A 26,987-nucleotide genomic window follows, 5' to 3' on the forward strand; every position below is an offset into this window, starting at 1 on the left:
ATCTATTACCAATTTCATTTAAACCATGTTTAAGTCTTTGGTCACATTTTTATGATTTTTCAGAAAATACATCAAAATGTAGGTATTTTTGCTGGCTTTCAGAAAATGTCGCTTTTATTGTTGTGGGAGTTACAGATTTTTATCAAATCTCAGAGCAACACAAAGTCTACAGCTGCTTCTCTAATGAGACACATTTTCAAATCGTCATATCTCCTTAACGAAGCAAAGTTAAGACATAAGACTATTACCGTTTGGCCATGAATTATGTTTGTTTGAGAGTAGGAAATTTGTCCCTTGCTCAGGTTTCTTCAGATTTCAAACTCTGGAAATGAGGCACTTTTTTCTCTCGTCATATCTTTTTGATGGATTTAAACAGAGACCTGAAAATTTCCATGACAGTTCACCAAAGCCTGCTGTCTCTTACGGTGAAATAATGATATCGATGCTCCATATAGATTCAGAGTTACAAGACGTTGTTTGAGGGCAAGTCGAGGCAGTTTTCGCTTCTCTTGACTGACCTAGAAACATGCTGCCAACACTATCCGATCGTTCAGTGATGACGTGACGAATCCTACTTCCGGGCCTAAAGTAGTCTGCGTTTAATATGGCTTTTGTGTTGTTAATATGTTTAATGTTTTGTATTTTCTTCTATTTAATCTCAAAAAGCTCCTAAAACAGTCAGTGATCACTGTTGACCTCCCTCGGCTTTTATTACCACTAATCATTTATTTAAGCTCAGTTTTTAAAACCTTAGGATGTAACTACAGCCCAGCCCATGCAGCAGTATATGAATTACTAACCTCGTATTGTGGATGGATTATCTCAGTTGTTCTCCTGGCTGAAGTTTGGTCCTTTTACAGCATCCTGCCATGCGATTACATTTGTTCCTGACCACCGAGAACACCCAGGTTAACTTTTATCGAGTGGAAAAAAAGTTAGCTTGTTTATATTATGCTAACATAGCTGTGTCGCTAGCGGTCACGTAGCACATCATTATATACCAGCTAGCCAAACTTCAGTAACCCTACAAACATCACTGCTGTTTAGTTTTCTGTCTTCATTTATGTTTGAAGTGATAACAGAGCTGTACGTTTTAATTTGTTTCCAAAACCCGCAATCAGGACATGCTATATTGTATTTAGATATAAGCTAGCGAGCTAACTTCCTGCTAACTTCTAACTCCGTTAAATGTCATAAATTCCGTTTTCATGGATGCCTGGATGTTAAACTCAATTGTTACACCTGGTAGAGCAGAACGCTGATCATTTTATTAAAGATGGAAGACTTTAGACAGTTTTTCAACTCTCAGTATTGCCATAGTGATCGTTTGATATATGGACCTGCAGCGGAGTTTGAGCCCAGACACTGCTAGTGACGTCAGACTTTACAACTGGATTAACAGCCCCTGTTCACTTCCTGCTGTGTGTGTGTGAGAGTGACAGAGAGAGAGAGACCCGTTTTTGGTAGCATCTCATTGTAGGATTCAAATTGAATATATTCAGACTAGTTGACTGGCATAGATCCTGTGTGTGTGTGTCCCTCTGTGCATGTGTGTTTCCATATGTGTCCATATTTGCAATTCTATGTATCTGTTGACTGTTCTTTCTTTCTTTCTGTCTTTCTTTCTTTCTTTCTTTCTTTCTTTCTTTCTTTCTTTCTTTCTTTCTTTCTTTCTTTCTTTCTTGTTTTTGTTTTTTAAATTTCTTTTTATTTCTTTATTTTCTTTTCACAGGTGAACAACAATTAGTTTAGATTGTTGGTCATTTTTCAGCTGGTCATTTTACTTTTCCAATATTTCCACTTAAGTTATTACTATTCTGCTAAATCATAGTATTTCTACTAAATTATGTGTTTATTTGTTTGTTTGTTTTAAAATATAGCATTACTGCTATATAATGGTGTTTCTGCTATGTTTTTATATTTGAGCAAAACCAGAGTATTTGTGCCAAATGATAGACTTTCTGCTAGATTATCGTATTTGTGCAAAAACATAATATAAATTACAGTGTTTGTGGTACATCACAGTATTTCTGCTAAATCTCAGTATTTCTGCTATGGTGTAGTATTTTTCTAAATCATAGTATTTCTATAATGTTTAAGTATTTTTGGCTAAATATATTATTTCTGTTATCTTATGCTTTTCCCCTAACTTCTTGTATTTCTGAGAAGTTATCATATTTCTGCTACGTTACAATATTTCTGAGAAGTTCTGTTATGTTATTGTATTTCGGCAAAGTTTTTACAATTTCTGCAACTTTTCAGCTTTTTCAGCTAGTTTCAGCACACAGCTTCAGCTTTACAGCATCCACACAGCATTTTCGCAGGAAATGCAAATTTTTGTAGTATTTTATTGCGTTTGTAATAAGGATGATATAAGAAAGCAAAATAAAAACCGCTATAGGAAAAAAGAAATAGCTCTTTACCGAGAAAATGGTTATCAAGATCATTGTCATAATACTGAAACATTTGAACAGAATTCAAACTATGAGTCTGTCTGTGAAAAACTAACTGCCGCTCTGTCTCTCTATACAGCATGCGCTCCGATCTCCGCTGACTCATCAGAAATCTGCTGCGTCACCCCCCTGAACTTTTCCTCCCCCCAGGAACCATACCCCTCCCTCTCTGATCAGAATTATCCCTCAACCATCCCCCCAGGAACCACCCCTCCTTTTTTTTCTCACCGGATGCGATTAGTCACTTCCGGAGTACTTCCGGTAAGGTCAAAAGGTCAAGGCTAGGGTTGCAAATGTATACATTAGAACTCTACATTTACATGTAGATTTTTTTTCTGTTTAAAAAGGAATGCAATAAGTAAATATGCCCCCATTTTAAAGAAAATGATGATTTGTGTGCTTGATTCATTCATAAATGATACAAGGCTAAAGCAGAGGTCAGAGTTCACCATCCTGAAGGCTAAAGAGAAGAAGCTTTTATTTCACACGTCATCTGCATGTTAGGCAGTGCTAAGACTGAGGTCAGGAGTTCACAGTTAGTACCCCACCACTGGACTGAAAATAAAATAGTATCTAAGTGTTACTTTCTACTCATTCATTTACTACTTGTTTGACAGATCAGTCAGTCTAGCGGTGTGTCATTAGAACTAAAAGTACTGCATGAATAAACTCCATTACATACGCAGGTATGACCAGGCAAGTGCACCTAAATATTAAAGGCTAAAGAACACAGTGCATAAAAATAGTCCCACTGACTCATGCACAATGGTTTTACTCCAGAGGTATTACTGAATTTTTAATGAGTTATCAGAATTTTGAGCAACATTTTTTTAAATGTATAAAATGTTGATTATTTGGTTGGTAAAATAGTTACAAAGATAACACCATCACACTAACTGCTTTTCAAACCAGATCAATTGTCAACAAATCAATAAAGGTACTGACTCTTTTTTGACTAGTCTGTAAAGTGGTTTAAATTTTATAAAATACATATATTTTATAAGCACTAAATGGAATAAAAAGTGCAATACTTCCTTAAAATGTAGGGAAGTAGAAGGATGGTAACTCATACTCAAGCACTTTAAAATTAATACTCTGCTTGACACAAGATCACCGACGGAAGTACATTTTAAACTGAGCTGAGTTTGGATGAGATAGAAAGAGGAAAAAATTTGTGTGCAGCTGGTATGTGACTGAGCCGAAGCACACAGAGGTTTGTCCTCTAAAGCTGAACATTTTCAGAGGGGTTTCTGTGAAGACGTTAGCTGTGAAAATCTCTCAAAGGAGCTGACCTGATAGAAACTGCCCTTGTAGAGTCGTGTACTAAAAACCAGACCTTTTATTCTGTTTTTTCTTTTTTTTGTAAAGCAGTGCACTACACTGCAGTTTACAAATTATAAGTTGGGTGAATACTTAAGGGCGTTTCTGAACACTTTAATGTAGTCAAGATCATGCATTATCTGGTAAGTCATTAATGTTACATCTATGCACAGTAATTAGTTGCGGAGGTCAAGGCCTTTTTGTTAATGCAATGGAGCCAGATTCCAAGGGTGACGTAACAGCAGCCAGTCTGACAATTAAAATAAAAGTCATGATTATTCAAATGGACAGAAAACAGTTATTGTGTTAGTTCAACAGTGATAGAGAAGAAGAGTTTGGGGTGTGTTTCAAATGCAAGCCTATAGTGTAGCTGTTTCTCTCTAGATTTCTTGTGAAGGATAGGCTACAAGAGAAAACACAGCGAGGCTGAACTAAAAGTACTTTTACACGTTCAGCTACAATAGAAAATGACATTATTTATGAATAATTAATTTGAAAGCAATTCACTAGACCCTTAAAACACAATCATGTGATGTTTAAAGTGCCAACAAATATAAAAGTCAGCAACTCAGTTTATTTATATTACCATAGAGCACCAGTTCACAACAACAGTCATCTCGAACTGCTTTATATGGTAAAGACCCCACAATAATACTGAGAAAACCCCAGCAATCAGATGACTCTCTATGAGCGAGCACTTGGCAACAGTGGGAAGGAAAAACTCCCTTTTGACAGGAAAAATCCTCCGGCAGAAGCGGCTGCGACAAGTTTGTGGTGCAGGAAGGAAGATAGGACAAAAGAAAAAAATTGGAAGAGAACCAGAGTTTAATAATAGCAGAGAGTGAAAAGAGGTGAGTGAAGAACAAATACTCAGTGCAACATGGGAAGCCCCCAGCAGCCTAGGCCTATTGCAGCGTAACTAAGGGAGGGTTCAGGGTTGCTTGATCCAGTCCTAACTCTAAACTTTATCAAAAAAGGAAAGTTTTAAGCCTAATCTTAAAAGTACAGAGGGTCTTATGGCTTAACCTCTGCCACCCAGTCTACTTTTAAATACGCTAGTAACCACTAGTAACCCTGGAGTCTGACAACAAAGTTCTTCATTGAAGTGATCTATTGAATTGATGTGCTATATACTATGAGGTTTTTAAGATAGGTAGGGCATCTTTGACACAAAGGACAAAGCACAAAGTGTGGATCCAAAACAGACAAGGAGCCCTGACTTTGTGCAGGTATGCCTGTCAACAAGGTAAGTAAGTCAAACTGAAAATACCTTCTGGGACACCAGATAAGAAGGAAGATTCCAATTACTGCAATCTATAAAATAGTTATTATTTACTGTTTAATATTTTTTTAAAAATGCATTCATTTGGCATTTAGTAAAAGCTGAGATAATAATGGATCCCTGTGCAACTCTACCACTAATTACAGCCTCAGAGCTGAGTTGGTGCATCTCTAGATTTACTACAAAGCCAAACAGTGTAAGCTCCAAAGACACTGAAGGGCTGGTTGGACTGCATTAGTTTTACAGACGTAGCTGATAAACTGAGCACTACAGCTGAATATTTATCAACTATGTCACTACTCAAGATAAGGATGACAACAGCGAGTTTTGTCTAAGGCTGGATCTTTTTACCACTCTATTAAAATGATTTTAGGTGTCATTGGTAGAAACTGATGCCGTGGGAGACGCTGCTTGTGTATCTTTGTGTCTGCAGCTGAGAGTTCGGCAAAGGAAAAACAACAGGTGAAGAAATGCCGATGCTGAGCCAAAGTCATCGAGAGCAGAAGGCAAACCAGTGTCCGGTCAGACAGATGGTGCTGCTCCACAAAACCCCACCAATCAGGTGACCGAACTGCAGCCCAAGCAAACCTATTATGCCATCAGCTATCAACATCTAAGAGATTTTTTAAAAAAGACAAAAGATTCAAAGGATGATCCGTCAGACTCCATCAGGGGGAAAAGACATCACAGCAGTATTTTGTGTGCATAAGAGCATTTTTATTGTGTCATTTTATCCAGCACTGCAGGCGCTTTATGGGCTTTGATTAAATATTCATGCTGGAATATCATTATGTCAATCAAGACGCACTGAGAGAGCTGCTTCTGATGGGAGTCAGACAAATTCACACTGGGGTAAATGAGTAAAGCTAATATGTACGTGAAGTTTTATACTATATTACAAAACGATTTCCCTCCTCTCACTCTCTGTTGCACAAACCGAGGATGCCGACTGAAGAAAAACTGCCGAAGTGGTCAAAAAGGAGCAGTGGTTTCCTGCAGCACTCCTCTTTCTAATACTACACACCTTTTTTCCTTTTAACGTGCTAATACACACACACTTTGAAGTATGTGTTGATACTATCAGTGCTGGTGTTTCTTATAGTTTGTTAAGGCTCTTTAAAAATGAAGCCATGGGCCTTTGGTGTCAGACAAGTAAAAGGTCACTTTGGATGAAGATGGCACGAGACATGAGTGCATCTTAATGATGGTGACAAATGAGATTAATCAGTCTGCTCAGAGATGCTGAAGAATTAATGCTGTGCATAAATCCATCTGTTTCTAAACATGTTCTTAGACGAGCGAGTGTCAGCTGGGTCACAGTGAGCGACTGAAGGAGATGAGGGAAATGGCGACAGTCCATGAGCGCCAACTGGCCGTGATGCGTGCTCATAACCAGCAGTTGGAGCAGTATAGAGATGGTGTGGAGGAATAAAATACCAGGAGTTGCTCGAGACTGGTTATATCGTTACATTATCAACATACAGAAAGTAACATGCAAAGATTTAAAGTATCATGTCACATTTGACCTCTGACCTCTCTGTCAAGGTCAATAAATTGATCTGAAAATCAAAGTTATAAAAACTATAGAGCTATTTAAAACTAAAATTAGCACAAAAAGAAAGGAAATTTGTGTTTGATGGATTGTTTCTTGTAACAATGTTTATTGGCTATGAGTCGTTTGCTGTTGGAAAGCCTGTTTATTTCCCCTTAAATGGAGCCACATTTGTAACGTGGGTTGAGCAGCAGAGTTGAATATGGGGGTTGCGTCCATGAAAAACGTGCCAGATCCTCTCTGGCAATGTCAGACAGCTTATTCTTTGTTGTGTTGTTTATTAAATTGTATCATTAAAGAAATATAGAGATATTGGCCATTGAAGTACTGTATATATTTAGTTAACAAGCACAGGCCTCAGTAGCATGTGGAAGAACCACACAGAGCCACAGCAACCGGGCACCTGCTCCTCATGCTGGTCATCAGCTCAGTCGCATACTGGTGTCATCCCATTCTTCGACCAGCAATTGTCGCCAGGTCAGCCAGTGTGGCTCTGGCAAAAACGGATGATCTGATATCCTCGTGTTGGTGTTGTCCCCAGACCATCATGAAAATGTTGTTCCAGGTTCAACATTGCAAGTGACCAATCACATTGTTGTGACGTTATTCTTTTGCGCGCCAAGCCATTCGTGCATTTATGAAATTCCAATATTGCAAGGACAATATCAATTCTGCTTACTGTTTATTAAAGGGTTACGGTTAGGGTCAGGGTCAGGGTCCGTTGATCGACGGACAGAGGCGGTTTCTCGCAGTTTAAGTACAGTTTTTTGTTTTACGCCAGTTTTTCCCGAAGTCGCAAAAGTATGACGTCACAACATTCTGATTGGTCACTTGCAATGTTGATCCTGGAACAACATTTTCATGATGATCTGGGAACAACACCAACACGAGGATATCAGATCGAGCGGCAAAAACGGCACATCCAAACTGATCCCACAAAGGTTCAAAGGGGTTGAGGGCAGAACTGCAGACTGGCCACTCTGTCCTCTCACTCCCAAAAACTGGCTGTAGTCTCTGATAAATCCCACTCATGGAGAACAGCATTTGGTTCCAGGTTGTGGAGATATGGGATTGCCGCTGGTTGCAGAGTCCCCAATGATGACAAGCCTTGTTTTTTACAGTAAAGCTGCCTCACGCCAGAAGCTGCGGCAATCAGCATAGCAGTCTCTGCGTCTTCTCCACACTGTGACCCTAACATCCAACTAGCATAGACAGAATGTGGACTCATCACTGAACATAACGTTCCTCCATATGGGACCAGAGATTGGCTGTGTGAAGTTGGTTCCAGATCGCAACTCCAACTTGGTTTTGCAGAACACCAGCTTGAAGTTGGTTTATGACATGAACCTTATCCAGATCAGTCAAATGTTACATGCTTGGAGCACTCACCTACTGATCGCTGTAGCAGGGTCGATGCTCACAGGTGGTGCTAATCAAGCACCTGACTGTCAGCACTTGGGGTAACAGGGTATCTTTCCAGCAACTTATTTAATCATTTTTTCTTTAAAATACTGAAAGAAAAACAAAACAAAAAATTTAAATGTATTTAATTATTTCCCATTGATGATAAATGATAGATAATATAGATGTTAATAAGCTGATAGATAACACAAAGTGATGGACTGGGATGAAATCTACAGCATTTCAGCTGGTAACAAAATTTACTTGATATGTGTTAGTCTGAGCAGGGACATATTCACGGTATTCAAACATAACTCACTGCTCATATTGTATTTTTCACACAAGAGGCATATTCTTTGTAGCTAGAATATTTTTTCTAGCTACTGGATGAGTCAAAGCATCAATTATGTATTTCATTAGGGGGTAGTCCCTCATTGTGGTGTCTGTGGTAGTCTAAATTAAATTTAGTAGGGTGGATTCTGGCTGGGAAACCTTTGATAAATGGCACAGCATTGTCTAATTTCAATGATCTGTTACAGTGCTTTTGTTCTTGTTTTGTTTTTTGAGTGTGCAAGAGGACTCTGCATCTGCCAATCGACCAATTACCCTCCAGCATAAAAACATGCATCATGACACCTAAAATTCTTCTGTGGAAACCATTTTCTCTTGCTTTAAAAACAAAACAAAACGTGTGAATATGAATTAGCTTTCTTTTTATGAGGTTAAACCATGTTTGTGCTGCAGAGCCCCGCAGCAGGCAGGTCAGATCCAGCCACTGTGGTACAGATGATTGATCTGCAGGCAAACACCCAAAGCCTGGAGAGAAATCAACCACCACCAGCAAGCAGCTGCCACCGCCATGGCCAGAAAGACGACTAAGAATCAGAGTGATCACGAAGAGAAAATATGTAGTGCTCATCACTGTGTAACCCTCTGTCAACACAGCTGTGCTCAGTGAAGCCTCAATGAAGTTTACTCAGCTTGATTTTTCCACTCTAAAAAGTGATTTACTCTTTGAAGTTTATGGAGATCAGATTCTGGTCCAACATTTGTTTCCTGTGATTAGTTCTAACACCCCAAAAACAGGGATAAATTAGAGTTGTGTATAGAGGCAACAAAGAATATAACTGAGATATTGGTTTAGGTTGCGGGATCCAGTGAGCCAAAAAGAAAAAGCATTGCCATGGAGGTGGAGCGGTTTTTGCAATACAATTCTGCAAAATCTGTTCTTGGGTAGTTCTTTGAGGTACAGAGCAAAATACATGCACTTTCCTTAATATTTACTGCAGTGTTATGTGCCAGTTTTTGGAAGTGAATTACCAAGTACCAGGTGTTAGCATGATTATATCAACTCGAGGGAATGTTTTGAAACTACAGGACTGGACAAAGAGCCACACTGTTAAGATATTTTAGTGCTACAGGGACATGATTAGAGTGATAAAAGTGCTGCTGAAATTAGTCACAGAAATACATATCTTGCTTAGTTACAGCCACCTTGTGTCCGTGTGTTCTACAGCTTCAATGACTGAGACCAAGCTTGTGTTGATTTAAAGGGTCAAGCTTCATCAGGTTGCCAGTTTGCAGGCCAAGACCGAGAGAAGGAAAAAAAGGAAAGAAACTCGCAAGCCCAGAATGCCACCTCCTCTATCTCCGCTTCAGCAAAAAGAACTCCATTTATATACCCGCTTCAGTTAAGATTTCTAAAAGATCCAAAAGACAAAGATGTGTCATTCAGGACAGTTTTAAGTACTAAACTTCACTTTATTGCTGGTGATTTTCTGTGACGAGAATTCACAAACTCTGTTTGGTACCCAAAGAGCATATTATATGTTGCCATCATAAGCCATCACAAATCATGATTTGTTGTTTTTGTAATGCTCTGAGACTTGTAGTTTTTTTAATGACTGAATATAACCTGTAGAGCACTTCAGCAGGCTTCAGATGAGCCAAGAACAATCGGGCAGTTGGTGTTTATCTAAAAAGAAATATGATTAAAACAGTAACTCGTCCTGAGTTTAATTCATGTGTAAAGATAAAATGTTAAGACTTGCACACCTGCAGGGGTACTCAAATTTCAGGAAACTGCATCCAGCACCTGGCACAGATTGCTATTAATGGGTGCTGATTATACATGTCCCAAATTAATCTTGAAAATAGCATGTTTCTTTTACTCGTAAGAACAGTGTCACTCCAATTTGGAATCATTAATAAACACTCCTGTCTGTCCTCAAAGCTCCACAGCAGCCACTAGAGGGTGCCAGTGCAGTTTGTGCCAATAAGTATTGCCCAGCTAAAAAGCAGTAGCATATATTCATTAAGTGTTCAGTCCTCAGTTTCAAGTTGCAGACTCTTTGTTTAGGTACATGGTGAAGCAAGTAATACTTCAACTCATCATTTGTCTCCTTATAAACTTAAGGTGAAAAAACATGGAGCACATTTGGTGTATTTGGTCAATAGCAGAGACATGCAGTGTGGAAATGCCTAATAATTGCAGCAGTGGCAAAATATAAATATGCAGTTTTTATAGGTTAGGATGGCTCTTCATGTTTGAATTTGATGCCACAGTCCTTCACCTAACATACCAGGCCAGTCAGGAGCTGAAAGACATGGCCATACAGAAAGCACCCCTTCTTATCTGCATTGATTCAACTTCTGTCTCTTACTTTACTCTCATAGGGAGGCCTTCCAATAATATGTAGGGTGGTGAAAGATTCTGTGAAAATGGTTCTTTACATAATTTATACAGTCCAAAAGTTGTTTTGGACATCTGCTCGTAAGTGCATAGATGGTTTCATGTGAAATAATTGGAAGGGACTACAGGTGTGACATCAATGGACTGAAGAAATCAATATTGCATAGTTACATCTGCAGATTCTTTATTTTTACTACAAGTATACAAAAACTTGACAGACAAATCTATGAAAATGGATCTTATTTACAGAAACAAGAGTGCTGAAAGGTGTATAGGGGCTGGACAGGCATGACGTGCTGGTTTCTGAGCTCAGTAAAGAGGTGAAGACGGTCACGCCGGGGACTCGACAGATGCAGACTGGGTGGCAGACTAGAAGAAAAAAAAAAAAACAACAAAACAAAAAAAACAAACCAAACACTGCAATTAGTGAATGTTAACATAAGAGGCGACAAATGAGTGAAGAATTTTAAACCTGCAGGTTTGTCAGATATTCACTTGTTCCATTTGGTAAACTTTCACAGAAAGCATGAGTTTTACTTTTTCAAAATTGCCTTCAGCTACAGCAAGATTGATGCTGTGTAGTTTAAGTGGATAAATCATTCAAAGACCGAGAAAACCTCCTTCACTACAACTCAATTAAGGACCCACTCCAAGTTCTCGCATGCGTCCAGTTTTAACCTTTATGAAACTAAGGAGTCTTCTTATTCCACCAGAAACCACATTTAGGTATGGACTCCTGGCCACCAGCCAGCTACAGCAGTAGTATCACAGGGCAATCCTGCTTCAGAAGGTAAGAGATAAGCCTATCACTCGCCTCCTGCGATTTCCCCTCCTGGACTCCATTGCCGTTGCTGGCACTAGAGTCACCGCTGCCATTAACTGTGGCTTCCTGTTTCGCTTGTTTAGCATCAGTGTCCTTTACTGGGCTCTCGTCCTCTGGTTTCCTCTGTGCAGAAACAAAACCAGGACAGGGAGGAAGAGAAGACTGAAGGCTTCTGTACACAAACCGAAATTGAAGTGATCCATTACCAGTCATTAGGAAAATAATAACTTAATGAACCATGCACACAAGCCACACCAAATCAAAGCTTAATTTCAAGCATAAAGTCCCATCTACATGCGCACACAGCTCTGGTTAGGAGCCACACCACACAGGCTTGCCACTGATCTGCAGAAAAATCTAAAAATGAATTTTACAACTGCAACCAGCAAAGAGACCTCACAACAAAGACAAGCAGCACATGCCACAGCTTCAATGCACTGATTGAACCCAGTACAAGTCCACGCTGAAGGTTTATTCCTTCACAGATTAAATGATTGGCATGAGAAAAAGCAAAGTCCATTTTTCCTCTTCACTGAGAAGAAGCCAAAGGGGGGTGGGAGACATATTAGAGAGCCTCACCTTTTTCCTGACGAGGTGAGAGATGTCAGAGACCGCTTTGGAAGATGAGGAACTCTCAGTTTTAACTGGAACCTAGAATACACAAGTTTGAATCCCACCAAATAAGTAACACAGGTGGCAAAATGCTTTATTTAGCATGTGGCACCATACAGTACCCTTACCTGACTGGTTGTTGCAAAAGCTGCCGATGAAGTGCTGCCATTTTCACAAAGGAATGCTGATGAAGTTGATGCACCACCCTGAAAGAGGAGAGCCAAATACAATTCAAGACTACTGAACTAGTAAACCCAGGTGCAAATTTCACCATCCTGTGTACCCACTAGTGTCTGCTGGATGGCCTGTGAGGCAGCGCTGGCTGTTTTCTGGCTTTCCTTGGCATCCTCCACTTTTTCCCGGATGTCAGGCAAAAGCAGCTTTAGCTCATCCAGCTCAGTTTTCTCCTCTGCTGCTCCATCTGCGCCTTCGGCTGCATCGATCACCTCCTGCAGCATGGCTGTACCAACAACCAGATCAGAAAGTCACAACATGGAAGACAACACAATTATAGCCTTCTGGGACCGTTTATGTTTTGGTGTTCAGTGGGTGTCAAGTCCTCTCCCAAAGAGATGCAGTGCTATTCATACCTACAAATCACAATCATTATTTGGATTTCATATATTAAGTGCAAAAAATAAAATATTCAGTTGAGGGGAGGAGTAAATTCTTACCCAAACGGGTCTCAATGACCTTTATGGAGCTGTTGTAGTGCTGGATGGCCTGGCTGTACTGATCCATATAGCAGAGCGTAGTAGCAACATGGTAGTGGGTCTCAGCCAACAGACGAATGTGGGGAGGCAAGTATTTCAGCTGCAGGGCAAGACACTCCTGGAAGTCATCAAGTGCCTGAGGATAGTTACCTATGGGTGGGAGTGACAAGCAGTGAGATTTGGGCATTGGAGACTGTAAGGGCAGTAAGTCTACATCTTGCAGGAGCAGCAGCATACCTGATTCAGCACTGACTTCTCCAAGTTTCAGATATGCCTGGGCTGCCATTAGCTGATCCTCTGTGCTTTCCTTTCTGTGCAGAAGTAGCTTTAAAATTGTAAGCTGGCCTCAGGCTGTCACATAACAGTCAATGCAGTCTAACCACCCATTTAACCACGCAAGCGCAAATGTTCATACACATTTAACCAAATCATTCCATACCTTTTGTAGATGACTTTAGCTACTTCTAGCATTTCCCATGCCAACTGCAAATTCCCAACTTCCTCTTCTTCCTGAAAGGAGGGCGGGAGCTGTGTTGGTCAATAGCCACTAACACCCAATCATGACTATTCAGCAGACATTTACAGTACAAACTACTTCAGGCACCTGATCTCTGCATTTGTAGGAAAATGTTTTTTTAATTCTTAAGTTAAAATCCAGAAGAATTAAGATCTTTGTGATCATAATGTCATAGTAAAGAAACACGTAGCTACACTGCTTGCAAATTATTTACTTCATTGCACAGTTCTATAGGAACTCGCCTTATCTTGTCCATTTTTCTCTCCATCTTCGTCGTCGTCGTCATCATCATCGTCGTCATCATCATCTGTTGAAGCAAAATTATACAAGTTCTAAACATCGCCTCATGTATTAAAGTCAGAAACGTGCACCACAGATTTGTGCCTGCATTTCCACCCTTCACCACTGCGACACCTGCTGAAGTGGACCGTTTAAATATCAACTGTGCACCCATCCACACCAGAAGGTGCTCTTTGACTCAAGCTCTACTACCCTCCGTTTCCTCTTTGTCCTCATCACATCCTCTCACTGGTTTCACCCCAGTCCCATTGCCAGTCTGCTCTTCTGAACTGTCAGCCTTCTGTTCAATCTCAGTTTCTTTTCCAAGTGATCCTTCCCGCACACTTTTCACAGAAGAAACTCCATCCATCTCAGTTTCCTGAGATAAGCTCTTCTCATCCCCAGTCACAGGAGAATGTGGATCCTCAGCCTTTTCCTTCTCTGCCATTGCGTCATATACCTGCTGTCGCAGCTCATCTCTTGTTTTTTCTGCACCAGAGTGGCACATATAACTTGATCTTTCAGATAATGATTTATAAATAACCAAGCTGATTCTACTGACGATTTCGCCAGAGCGCTTTTCTGGCAGAAGGGATTGTAGTAAGACACTGATATGTAAAATAAAGTCTAAAAATATTAAAAAAGCCCAGTAACTGGAAATCTAGTACTAAATGTAAACAAAGGCAGTTTTAGGTCCCATCTTTCATCACATATAATCTTACTACACATGCTAAAATTATCTGTGCGCTTAAAAAAAAAAAAATCTGCAGCACCTAAATACTGACCATCAAGGTTGTCTGGACTCTCAACATTTGAGCTGCTGGGCTGCTCCTCTTCCTCTGATTCTTCTGGGACTCCCTCCAGGGCATTGCCAAGGACACTGTTCTCCATCCTATTTATATGAAAAACAAAACAACCCAACATAGACAATATTGCTGAAGTCAAAAATAGGTGCAGTTCATGAAGGAACCAATACAATTCGTGTCCAAAAGCTGTCACTATGAACAGTTCTTGTAGGCTAAGAAGCAAACATTATTCCTTTGAAATAATGCTGTGTCAACAACAACAAAAAAAATTTTAAATAAATTTTTTTTAAAGTATTATTTTCACAGGTGCAGCTTTTAGGGAGTATGTTTAAGATAAGAAATTTGACAAACCTAGCAAGTTCCAACAGAGATTTCCCACAAAGGAAGAAGGCCTCGCCACACTCATCTGCAGTGTCCCCATATTTTTCAGCCCTAGATGGAGAAATGTATTTGTTGTTTTGTTTGTTTTTTTATTAAATAAAATTGTAATCCAATGTAGTGAGGTAGTTATGAAGCTAAAGTAAAATTTAATCCTTTGAAATAATACATTAAAATACTTTACTCCATTTGGAAAAATATATTACAGAAATCTATCCATTTCAGCGGGAAAAGAAAAATCCATAATCAAGTTTCAATTTCTAACTGTACAGTGACAGCACTAGTGTTTCACATCAAGTCCTACTCACAGCATGCTACAGGCCTCCTGGAAAACATTGACAGCAGAAACAACATCCCCCATCACCAGATGTCTTTTCCCTGTGCCAATCAGTTTCTTTGCCTCCTCCAGAACTTCAACTGAGCTACAAAAGGAACAGAAAACTCGCGTTAGTTATACTGACTAACTGTTAGACTAAGTGACTAACAGTTGCGGAACAATTTGCCATTAAACTAGATACTCACCTGCCTGCTGCAGCAGCTGTCGATGAGCATGGCTTCTCCTCTGCACTGCAATAGTTTAAACTTAAGTTCAGTCAATGCTTATGCAAGTTACCTGATTCTGAAGTACAGAGTCCACGCTCCAAACTTTCACTACTCAGTAAATGCCCGAAGATAGCTACGCCTCATTGCTGTTAGCATCGTGCAGTTGTTAGCCAACTAGCTTAACAGTATGAGGGCAGAGTTATGTTATCAACGTGTGCAGCTGCCGTGAAGTACTGCTAAGCACGCAGTTGTTTTTTTTTGTAGAGTATCACTTTCTGGAAATATCGTTAAAATAGCTTATATCCAACACCTATCATCAAGGTTTGCCTACGTTCTCCGCGTAATTCAGCTAAGGGCTAGCAAGCTGTGTTTTCCCTGCATACGTTATTGTGGACCTGAGTGAAAAATGACAAACGACTCTTACCTCTCAGAGCTCGACGCGACGGACGTTTCCTCTGGCATATCTTCAGAAAGGCAGTAAAGACGCCGGAAAAGGACAATAAACAACGGTCTGTTATTCCGCGAATAAAGTACAGACAGACCCTATAGGACAGCCTTTGTTGGCGCGCTTAAATAGAGAAAAGAAGGATTTCTATTTCCGCTTAACTTGGAACGCGGGAGATTGGATTTAAAGGGGCCGTAGCAACTATCGTGATGCGTTTAGGGTCCATAGGAAAGACAATTGTTAAGGTTAAAATGAGCGTACGAAACACTACGACACGTTGGCATTAGAAATAATAGTAGTACTGCTATTACAGTTAATAATAAGGGACTGGGCGAGGGTGGTAACATTTTAAAGTTATAATTAGAAATTGTAATGGCTGTACAAGTAATTACATGTCATGAATAAAAATGTCCTTATCAGATACATTAAGAGACTTTAGCCATATACAGTTACAAGTTGGCTCGCTAACACAGCCACAACCTACATTTGTCAAAATAAATGTAGGACAATGCAAGGTTACTTCTAATACGACATGTAGTACTGGTTATCCTTTACCGTAGACGTGTGTATACATCTACTCGAATCTCAACTTTTTAAATAAATTGTGAAACTAGGGCTGATTGTGATTCTTTTGTATGTTTTGGTATCGCAGCTTCTTGTGCGGCCTCGTTGGCGCAGTAGGCAGCGCGTCAGTCTCATAATCTGAAGGTCGTGAGTTCGAGCCTCACACGGGGCACTGTTTTTTCGTCGTTTTTGAATGCTTTTTCCCTTCTTGCCGTTTGTTTCTTAAAAGATTAGTCGTCACACTAGTAAAACGGAAAGAAACAATAACAAGAATTTAACATATATTCAGGAAACTTAAGATTAAAGGTTACCCTCTTCATTTAGTCAAAATACAAATTAAAACTGTTAAAAGCAGTAATGTTAGCCTCTTCAGAGTCGACGGTTGATTTTTCCTAGTAAAATTAGCAGTAACACGTGTGAAGTGTACAGCGAGTTTTTTTAGACCATTTTTTTCACCGATCAAGATATGGAGCTGAATGACAGAAAAAAATGAGACATCTGAATGACATTGCTTAATACCAAGTCCTGTATTACAGAGAATGTAAGCTGACGGGATACAGTATATATTTTCTATGTATAGTTTATGCAATTCTCAGATAGCTCAATATCTGCTTTAATCAGAGCCTTTTTCGGCTGTTAGACCCAAAGTTCTCAGCAGGTGGCGCCCATGCTCTACTTTTAAATCCCATTTTCTTCTTCACTTCATTCGACTGCTCTCAGAAATTCATTGAATTTAATGCATCTTAGTTATAGAAACGCCAGCTGTGCAATGTGCCACATATAACCACAATAAAAAATCAATAAATTTTTAAAAAGTAATAAAAAAGCAAGTGGACCCTGGAAATGAGCAAAATGTGAGAAAACCTTTTAAAAACCAATTATTCCGTTAAAGCACGCCAAGTTAAAGTGGCTTTTTCCTTAAGTGCTTTATGGCAACGACAGAAACAATGTTTGGAAGCATTGGGTCGCTCATGCCAGTAATTAAGTAATTGAAGTAAAGCGAGAGAGGGAGTCGACGAGCGGGAGGAGGGCGCTGAGCCTGACACTGGGCTGCAGACAGACTTAGTGGCTGCAGATGAAGTTTCCGGTCACACTGCACGGTGCGACTTTCAGGAATTCATAATAACCGTCCAGATTTTCTAACTTCCCTCTGACATGTTGCGATGTTCCGTGCAGCCTTTCAAAACGTGGACTTGTTTTGGGTAATTTTGCTGTGTTTTGTTCTTCTACCGGAGGCTGGCGGTAGATCAGCCGATGCAGACAGCTGTCATGAGGTGAAGACAGCCTACATGATGCGCCAAATAGGCCCGGTGGAGCTGGTGCCAGACAGACCGGGACCAGGTCAGTCAGTCAATCCCTTTGGAACTATTATATTTAGCAAACTTTACTTGGATTTATTAAAATATTATACTTTAATTTAAAAAGACATGATATATAAAAACTTTTCCAGCTTTTTATAAATGAGGCCAGAGCAGAGCTTTGTTTGCCTGCATGCATCTGTGGAAAGAACCTAATCATTAAGTAATCTGTCTTGATACAGCCTAACATTGATTGGCTGTTTTATTGCTGTTAGACTTATGATTGAACACGTGAATACAGCGTGAATAAAACTTAGCCAAAATGGTTATGACCACTATGAGGGGCCGCATTTTAAATAGGGAGGATCATCTCTGTAGACAACCCTTTAATGTGAGAGAGAAATGAAAGTTTGCTGAGAAATGAATAAATGAATAAAGTCCTCTCGGGAGGACTTGCATCACCTATTTGTTTTCTAAATATAAATTCCCTTTTAACTTGGTGTGTGTGTGTGTGTGTGTGTGTGTGTGTGTGTGTGTGTGTGTGTGTGTGTGTGTCCGCGCACGCGTATTATACCATCCACATTTTATGGCATTCCCATGTGTGCTATCTTCGTCACTAAGATTTCTCCAAGAAAACGCAAAGTGTGATCTGGCAATCAACATTGTTATAGACATATTAACTTATGCTTTGACCATTTATAAGCCTCACCTAAAAGCTGCACTTGTCTTTACTATGAAAGTGTTACTTGCCGGTTACCACTGGTTAATAACACAGTAATTACTATTTATAGGTATTTTGCAGAAAATGTCTGTGCAAAGGTGCTTCTTCTTCTTGTTCAGTGATCTGGTCTGACCCTGAATAGATTAGCTTGAGGAAGATGTCAGTCACATGTGCCAGCATGAAGGCACAACCGACCAGGCTTGTCAGTGATCTTTGCTTCCACATCCTAAACTTCAAATTTCAGCTGAACTGTCCACTAAAAGTATTTGCCCTTAAACGCCCATAGTTCAATTTGAAAATAATGCATTTTAAAAAGAGCTTAAAACAGCATAAAGATCCACTTACTGCAAATTTGTGAAGGTTCCATCTTTTGATCTGTGTGACACTAAACTGCATCTACAGGTGAGTGCAGTGCAGCTCAAAGCGCTGAAAAGTTATCAACAAGCAGACCTTGTATTACGACTAGAAGATAAGTCAGCGCGGTTTGCTGAATCATGCCTGCTCAGTCCGTTCTGGTGTGGTTATTTGTTGGGGCAGTTTCAAATCTTGTTGCAAAGGTGAAAGAGATCAATACTGGATGCATGCAGCTTCAAACTTACCTGCTGTTCAAAAAGCAAACCCTGAATGCAACACTACCAAAATTCTTCTATTATCAGCCTGTGAATGACCCAAGGTTTGGCACTGTTTTGTTATTTGTGTGTGTGTGAGTGTGTTTGTGCGCTGCATACAGTCCATTCCCCTCATCTCTCTCTACCCCTTGATCTCAGTCAGCTGCTTGACAGCTTGGTTTACAGTAGTCTGTCAAAGTTAGCCTGCTCCTAGTCACACACACACGCACATGCATACACACACTCACACACACATACACAAATGCACAAACATTGGTGTGAGTGGTGAAGTTTCACTCGTTGCTCATGTCATCATGTCACCTCCCACCAGGCCCGTTGTGCAAAGCATTTTTGAGGTCACAAAGTTCTGTGCATCACATGCTTTTAAATTCTAAATAACCGATTGGATTTACTAATCGACTGGCTAATAAAGTTTGTTGATGATAAAATGTGGACAAAATATAGACCTTTAGTTAGTAGCAGAAAGTTCCTGAGCTAAGCCCCAAATCATTCTCTGTCTTTCACATATGTTCATATTTATATGAACAATAAGAAATTTGCAAACTGCTGAAGTAGTATAGTAGGTCGAGTGTTGAACGATTTTCTGTGACCCAATAAGCCCTGGACCTGGTATCCAGGCCTTTTTTTTAAGGTATATAATTCCTTTGTCTTTCAGATGAGTCTCTCCGAGTGTGTGTCCACCCTGGGCCCAGCTGCTGTACCAGTAAGATGGAGGACAGCTACATGGCAGCTGTTCGCAGTGAAACACAGCAGAAGATGCGATCTTACAGTTTCGAACTCAAGTACCTGATTGCTGGACACATCAAGGCGTACCAAGGTGAGGGAGGGATATTGAATTGAGTTCATACAATTAAAATCATTCTTAAACTATACTGATTTCTCCCTTTTAACTCAATTTCAATTACATTTTATTGAAATAGCTCCAAATCACAAAAACTGTTGCCTTGCAATACTTGCATTAGTGAAGACAAAACTAGTGTTGGAGAACGGTGTAGCTGGAGGATCTGTACGGTCATGAAAAAGAGCGTTTTTACAGGATTCTGACAAACTGTGAAAAACAAAGCACACTCTTACTGCTTCCATAGAAATTAAGAGTGCAAGTAGCAGCCAGGTCCTGCTAATCAAATGCACTTTAACTGATCAGCAGCAAGTGTGGGCACCTCAATAAAAGCAGAAGTTCGTTGGTCTTGAGCATTCAAGCGTGTATAAATAAAATGCCACGGTCTTGTGGATGTCTCAGCAAATTCACCCCTTGTTTAAGGAAGCTCCAAAAATGCAAGAGCTACATTTCAGTTGGCATGTAAAATTTTAAAGTTTATGACAGTAAAATCAGAAAAAAACTGAGCAAGTGTGGCTTGTCTGGAAGGTTTGCCAGGAGAAAGCATTTTATCTCCAAAAAAGAGCATGGCAGCACAGTTTAACTTCACAAAATTGCATCTGAACAAACCACAAGACTTCTGGGATAAGACCAAAGTGATGGAAAACAAAAACATATGAACACAAACGCCTCATACCAACCAAACACAGTGGTGGAGGGGTAATTATTTGGGTTTGTTTTTCAGCAACAGGACCTTCTCTGTATACAAACCTATCCTGGAGTCAAATGTGAGGCCATCTGTTCAACAGCTTAGGTTTGGCGGCCTAAATGAGGTCATGCAAAAGGACAATGATCCCAAACAACAGAACGACTAAAAAAGAAAAGATTTCAGGTGTTGTAATGGCCTTGTCAAAATCCAGACCTCAACCTGATAGAAACACCGTGGTACCTTGAGAGAGCTGCGCACGAATGAATGCCCAATCCTCAATGAACTGAAGCAACCTTGTAAACAAAGAGAGACCAAACCTCATCCACAATAATGTGAGAGACTGGAGTGATTACTTTAAGTTATTGCTGCTGAAAGTGGTTTTATAGCTATTGGATCATGGGGTGCACTTAGTTTCACAGGAATGCATAGAGTCCTGAGAAAACTTTATTTTTGGATGACTGCACATATCCAACTTATTTTAAGACTAAACCTAAGGACTAAAACTCCCCTCACATGTGAATTAAATTATCAGCTTCCCATTGCTTTGTAGCTGACAGTCGATCTCTAGTGCTTATTGCAATCACACTGATTGCACATGAATCCATCATGTGTTTTCTTTGCTCCTTCTGGTAGTTGCCTCAACTGCTCGCCTCAAACTTGAGAGTAGTTATATTCACAACTTCCCATTGCTTGTGGTTATTTGCCTGTCATCGCTACAAAGTATAAATGTCCACAATAAAAATCTGAAAAATATTTCCACATTAAGGATAATACATCTTGCAGTATTTAGCTACACCCCTCCTTCAGCATGAAGCCCAGGTTCATTCATTCTCTCTTCGATTCATGACTGACAAGCACAAATAAAGGGCCTCCACCAAAGCGACTTTAATAGCAGTCGTGATTTTGATGTTTTAACAAGTCTGTCGAGAGCCCGTACCCCCCTCTGCCATTCTCACTTTGTGCCTTCATCACAAAATAGCTAGTCTGTGTCAGGGTGGTGGTGTGAGGCCAGTTTATTTTGTGAGGCGCCGCAGTGGCTAGCCAAACAAACAACTGATGTTCGATTGAGTCTTTGAGAGAGCAAACTCTCAGAGGGAGCAGCGGAAAACTTTGTTACAACTCTCTGCTCTCTTTCTCCGTCTGTCTGTCTCTGTCGCTGCAATAATCAGGTTTTGTTCTTGGCCAATGAGAGAGCGAGAGACGAAGAATGTTTACATTCAGTACGTATCCGCGGCAAAGTGTTGTTGCTGTGGGCAACAGCCGGTCTCTAACGGCCTGCTCTGAATAGGAGGAAGAATACTCTGCTTGTCCACTTGTCTCTCACTGCTATTCACCGTTTTGTGTGAGCATGTGTGCGTGTGTGTGTGTGTGTGTGTGTGTGTGTGTGTGTGTATGCAGGAGGGACCATGTAGCTTCTATGTGTATGCGCTCATGCATTGTGGTGATAAAGGAGAATGGTAGAACTGATGAAACCCAGCAGACAGACGAGCAAACACCTACCTGTTTTCTTTTTGCTCCATCTCTATCCCCACACCCCAACCCCCTCTACATTTGAATACACCCAGTCTCAGTTTCAACTGGATGGCTGAACCATCCATGGGTAAAATGAATGCCAAACACCAAGAGACAAAGTATGCTGCAACTAGAGCAAATAAGAGAAGACAAGTTTAGTTTGCTGCACAAACCGTCTTCTCATTAATCCCAGGGCTTCAGTAGCCCCACAGACCTATCATGTTCTGGAATCACTGTAGTTATCCCAGCACAGTTGGAAATAAATGAGATTCAGAAACATGGAAAAACTGTGGAAAGCCGGCATTCTTTGACAGGGTGGTGAGAAGCGTAGGCTTTATTTAGCCATTCATTGATCTAACTTGGGCTTTATTGGGGTTGTGATTATTAGGATCATTAGACCCGGTGCTTTAATGTGTATATGTCCCATGTGTTTATTTTAAGTATCAAATGATCTTTTCAGCCACTCTTTTTTGGGGGGTTAACCACAAAATTGGAAAACAGTGTCATGGATGCTTAGGTGTCTGTTGTTTGACAACCTGTTATTCTAAAACTTGTGCAGATACACCCAAACATCTTTATGGACCAATGAGGGATTTTTGTGGTATGTTTTTGGTTAACCAACCCTTTAATTAATTAAGTTCATTTTGCAGGACAGCAGTGTCCCTCAACAGCTGAGCAGAGTCTCAAAGGACCCCCTCTCTTAAGTGCGGTGATTATAGCCCACTGGAGAAACTGAGACATGCCCAGAGCAGTTGTAGTCAGGCTCTATTTACACACTCTGGATTACTTTGGTGTGTGTGTGTCTGTGTGTGTGCATGTGGATATGTGTCTGCATGCTTGCGTGTGTTTCTCCTGGCACTGTAAGACCCTCGTGTCCTGCCATTCACATCGCAGCTGTTGTCCAATCACAGGGGCTAAAAAGCTAATCACATGACCCCACGTGAGCACACTTTGCCATGTCACTTGATGCCCTCTGTATTTGAGTGGCTTTTGCACGCACACACATGCAAGTGAAATGTTCTCACTCAGTGCTTTTGTCTAAATAGGCCTGCCACTGCCGCTACGCTGCCTCCAGGCCGTTCAAATGTGTTCATCGCCTTAACTGACCACAGCATATATTGCCGTCACTTGAGGAGTTGGGTGGCTGCGGCTGTGATTGCAAATGACAAAGCTGTTACGATGTGAACTCACGCACACGCACAGAGAGCGACATACACAGTGGCTGAAAGAGTGACTTGTGAAAGTGCGACATAAAAAGGTTTCCCTTATATTCTCTTTCATCCAGTTGCTTTCCTCTCCCTCTCTCTCCGTCTTTATCCGGATGCCTTCACACTGACATCACCCTTTTTACTAGGCAAGTTTCAAAAGTAAAGACACCGTCACACACCGCAGGCGTACGGCCCCTGTAAAAGGGGCAGGGTGGTGTCCTCTTTATTAGCCCATGCCTGACATGGGAAACACAGTGGATCATGAGATTGGGCCCCTCATTATCACCTGACTATAGATAACAGGGTAGTGAAAACGAGCTCAGGGATGAATTAAGTTTGAGCTATTTTTGATGAAGTCAGTTCAAGGACAGTTAGACATGTTCTTTGCAGTTAGAGAAACCTATACCTGCAACATCGTATATTTTGAAATGATGTGAATTTATTTTAGTGTTAAGCCCCCAGAGGCATCCAGTATGGAGGAGTCCAGCCGCAAGAAGACCTAAATAATCGAAGAAGCCAGTGGCAAGTGGAAGATCAGTCTGTAAGCTAAAATAACCCTATAAGGATGTTTCTGTTGGGCCCATGATAAACACAGAATCATGGGCCCAACAGAAACATCTTTATAGAGTTATTTTAGCTTAACTGTTCTGCATATGATGAAAACAAACACTTGACTTTTTTCTTCCCTGATGAGAATGATCACAATAACAACAACTAATTGCTGTATATGAAAAAGCCATCTTACAGAAATGCTGCTGCTTGAATCTTTCTTGGGACAGCAACATGAAGGGTCCTTAAACAGACCACTCGCATATCTAGACAGCTTTGCTAACCCTTATCTTTGATAGCTCCATAGATGTTTAACAAAACAAAAATCTTTCCATCTTTTCTCTCTCTCGTTCCAGAACACTTTGAGATGCTACTTTCTTTTACATCCAATCTGACCAGCACTCTGTTTGACAGTGCCTACTCCGCGCTGGCGTCGGACTGTCGCCCTCTTGTGTTTCAGCTGTTCACTGACATCAAACGGCACCTTTCTGGAGACTCTAATTCCTCCTTGGAGAGTGTTGTGCGTCGATTCTACAATGACCTCTTCCCACTGGTCTATCGCCGCCTGCTCAACCCTGGTATAGGCCAAATGTCAGTCCGTACCTATAACTCCCTTTCAACCAGTCACGATGACTGCTTGCGCATGACACGGCGGGACGTCAGCCCATTTGGACCTCATCCTCGCCTACTCGTCAGCAGCCTGTCACGAGCACTCGGGCCGGGTCGAGCGCTGAGCCGACTGTTGAGACTGGCTGGAGAGGTTGTGAACGCGACCGAGAAGGCGACATTATCCAGAGACTGTTTGCGAGGGTTAGTAAGGATGCAGTATTGTTCCCACTGCAGAGGACTCACACTGATACGGCCCTGTACTGGACTGTGTATCAACATCATGAGAGGATGTCTGGTAAGTTTTTGGAAGTTGACTATTTTAGAAAACCCATCCTTCGCCTATTATTTAGAGCCCCAGTTCGAAAAAAGTTGGTACGCTGCTGGAATGTAAGTAAAACTAAATACCAATGATGCCATATTTTATTCACAACAGAACATCGAGAACATGTCAAGCATGGAAAGTGTGACATTTTACTTTTTCATATTAGCTCAATTTGGTCACACATCTCAAACAATATTGGGCAACAAAAGGCTGTAAAAGTAATTAAACTTAAAGAGAAAACAGCAGGAGGAACTTTTTTTTGGTAGCTTTTTTCTTTTTGTTGAAAACTTTTTCTAGGATCCAAAAATGTACGTGGTGTTTCATAACTCCACAATCCAGCTTCACATTATATTTTTTATTTTCTTTTATGGCAAATGTGGATTTAACCTCTGTACTTCTAAGTAATGAAGACCCCAAAAGCTTGAGTAGCTCACCAACTATGGAGTGGAAATGATTATCTGATCATCTCAAATGATTATCAGATTACATAAAAACTGATCCAAATGATGATGCATAGTCAATCCAAGATTCCCAACAGTTTACAAACCTAGTGAAAGCCTAATCTTAAACTTAGCAAGGGGGGGTCTGTATATTCTAGATTTAACAGGCAGCCAATGAAGAGAAACTAGTGTGGGAAAATATGGTCTCGTTTTCAGTTTAGCTGCTGTTAAACTGAAGGCTTTTCAGGAAGCTTTCAGAAGAGCCTGATAATGATGAGTTATAACAGTCAAGCTTAGAAATAATAAATGCATGAGTTAGTTTTCCAGCATCACCCTGAGGCAGGGTATTTCTATTTTTACAGAAATTGTGCAACTGCAGGAAAGCGTTTGGATTGTTGTAATAAAAGGCAGCTGTCGTTAGTATAATTTATCATAAACTTTTAGTATAACCATTGCACTTTGGGGAATGTGGTGCTCTCTGCTGTGTGTCACCGGGCATCATGTGCATAGCAATGAAAATTAATGCTGTGCCTTTTAATAATAACACTTAAGGGATGAATGTATAATGTAAATAGAACTAGTCCCAGCACATAACCTTGAAGGACTTTATAATTAACCTTCCACTGTTTCTTTTCCTGTTTCCAATTGTAACATAAAATCCCCATTTTTCCTGTTTTCCATTATGTATCCCCTTTAACTCTTGCAATCCGATGTATAGTTTAGAAATGTGTTTGCCACTGGGACTGATTTATAAGCCATTAAGATCATCAGAACCTGAATTAGCCTCAGTACTTTTTCATGTATTGCGTTATTGGTATTGTCCGCCTAATATTGTGTTACACCTATATTTGTCTTATAAATCCTGTTTGATCTGATGGAATGATATGCGGAAGTATTGTTTCTAAACTTCTGGCTGTAATTGAAGTAAAAAGATTAGAGTCCTGATTCAAAACTGACATGTTTATAATTAAAGCATTCCCATCCTTTGCTATAACTGCGATTGCCATGAGAGTTTCACTGGTCTGAAGGACACAATTAAATGTTTTCAGCGAGAGAGGAGTTAGTGGTTGTTTAAATGAAAATCTATTATTGTTGTTTTGAATTCCCCAAATCCAAATAAACTGGAGTGTGAGGGAGATCCGTTACCCCAGTTCAGCACAACCCAATTCTCTCAATATCCTTAATCATTTAACATTAAAAAGACATTCAGTCTTAGTGTAGGATAAGTGAGATGTTGAGAAGAAAATATAATCCCTACTTTTAGGATTGAATACATGCCACACATCACAGATTATTCTGGTGATAAGAAATACCTGATGCATCCTCGTATGGGTTCAACCTTGAGTTAAAGTCACTGACACTTATGACTTTGGTATGGTCTGAGTCTCATAAGTGAGTTTCTTGTATGAAAACTGTCACAGTCTGGCGAGGGCAAACGGACCCAAACGCAACTCCATAAACTGAACGTGGCGTAGAGTTAACAGAAAATCAGCCGTTTATTGAGGCCAGCAAAAAGGGAGTACAAACAGCAGGACACAGGTGAACACTAAACCATAGCCTAAACTGGGTGAACTAAAGCTAAACATGAAAAACCTTAAACGGGGTGAACTGACATAGAATGCTGAAGTGAGGGTATGGACGAGCAGACGACCTGACAAATGACATGCAAAAACAGAGGACTTAAATACACACGAGGTGATCAGGGGAAGTGGAGACACATGAGGAAACAGCTGACTAACATGAACCTAATGACAGGAGCAGTGAAGCTAAATACACAGAACCAAGAACACACG

The 26,987-nt window shown here is 40.4% G+C and overlaps 2 protein-coding genes and 1 non-coding gene across 6 annotated transcripts in view; 2 read left to right on the top strand and 1 right to left on the bottom strand.

Annotated features, from left to right (window-relative positions):
* Positions 1-10,867: 10,867 nt before the first annotated feature.
* LOC102206194 (histone-binding protein N1/N2) lies at positions 10,868-16,018 on the bottom strand. 3 transcript variants are annotated; one of them, XM_013911796.1, is made up of 15 exons: positions 15,796-16,018; positions 15,351-15,395; positions 15,137-15,250; positions 14,802-14,882; positions 14,430-14,536; positions 13,858-14,133; positions 13,608-13,672; positions 13,288-13,358; positions 13,086-13,159; positions 12,810-12,998; positions 12,423-12,595; positions 12,264-12,341; positions 12,103-12,174; positions 11,515-11,646; positions 10,868-11,069 (listed from the first exon to the last, which is right to left on the bottom strand). In XM_013911796.1, exons 1-15 carry the CDS (start codon positions 15,831-15,833, stop codon positions 11,031-11,033), a joined length of 1,554 nt encoding a protein of 517 aa, XP_013767250.1. In that variant the 5' UTR covers positions 15,834-16,018; the 3' UTR covers positions 10,868-11,030. The 3 variants fall into 3 exon arrangements, with proteins under 3 accessions (XP_013767250.1, XP_013767252.1, XP_013767251.1); XM_013911798.1 differs by lacking the exon at positions 13,858-14,133; XM_013911797.1 differs by lacking the exon at positions 11,515-11,646 and having other exon boundaries at positions 15,796-16,017.
* Positions 16,019-16,479: 461 nt separating this feature from the next.
* trnam-cau (transfer RNA methionine (anticodon CAU)) lies at positions 16,480-16,552 on the top strand. Its single transcript has one exon. It is a non-coding gene; the product is annotated as a tRNA-Met (tRNA).
* An 883-nt stretch (positions 16,553-17,435) lies between these two features.
* gpc5b (glypican 5b) overlaps positions 17,436-26,987 on the top strand; it is a 58,579-nt gene continuing 49,027 nt past the window's right edge. For both annotated transcript variants that reach the window (XM_005736937.1, XM_005736938.1), the window contains exons 1-3: positions 17,436-17,721; positions 19,684-19,845; positions 24,180-24,727. In XM_005736937.1, the coding sequence (XP_005736994.1) occupies positions 17,544-17,721; positions 19,684-19,845; positions 24,180-24,727 (888 nt within the window). In that variant the 5' untranslated portion in view covers positions 17,436-17,543. The remainder of the gene's footprint in view (positions 17,722-19,683; positions 19,846-24,179; positions 24,728-26,987) is intronic.

The sequence above is a fragment of the Pundamilia nyererei genome, unplaced genomic scaffold (genome assembly GCF_000239375.1).
Source record: "Pundamilia nyererei isolate P.nyererei 1_Seehausen unplaced genomic scaffold, PunNye1.0 scaffold00072, whole genome shotgun sequence".
Classification (NCBI taxonomy): Eukaryota; Metazoa; Chordata; class Actinopteri; order Cichliformes; family Cichlidae; genus Pundamilia; species Pundamilia nyererei.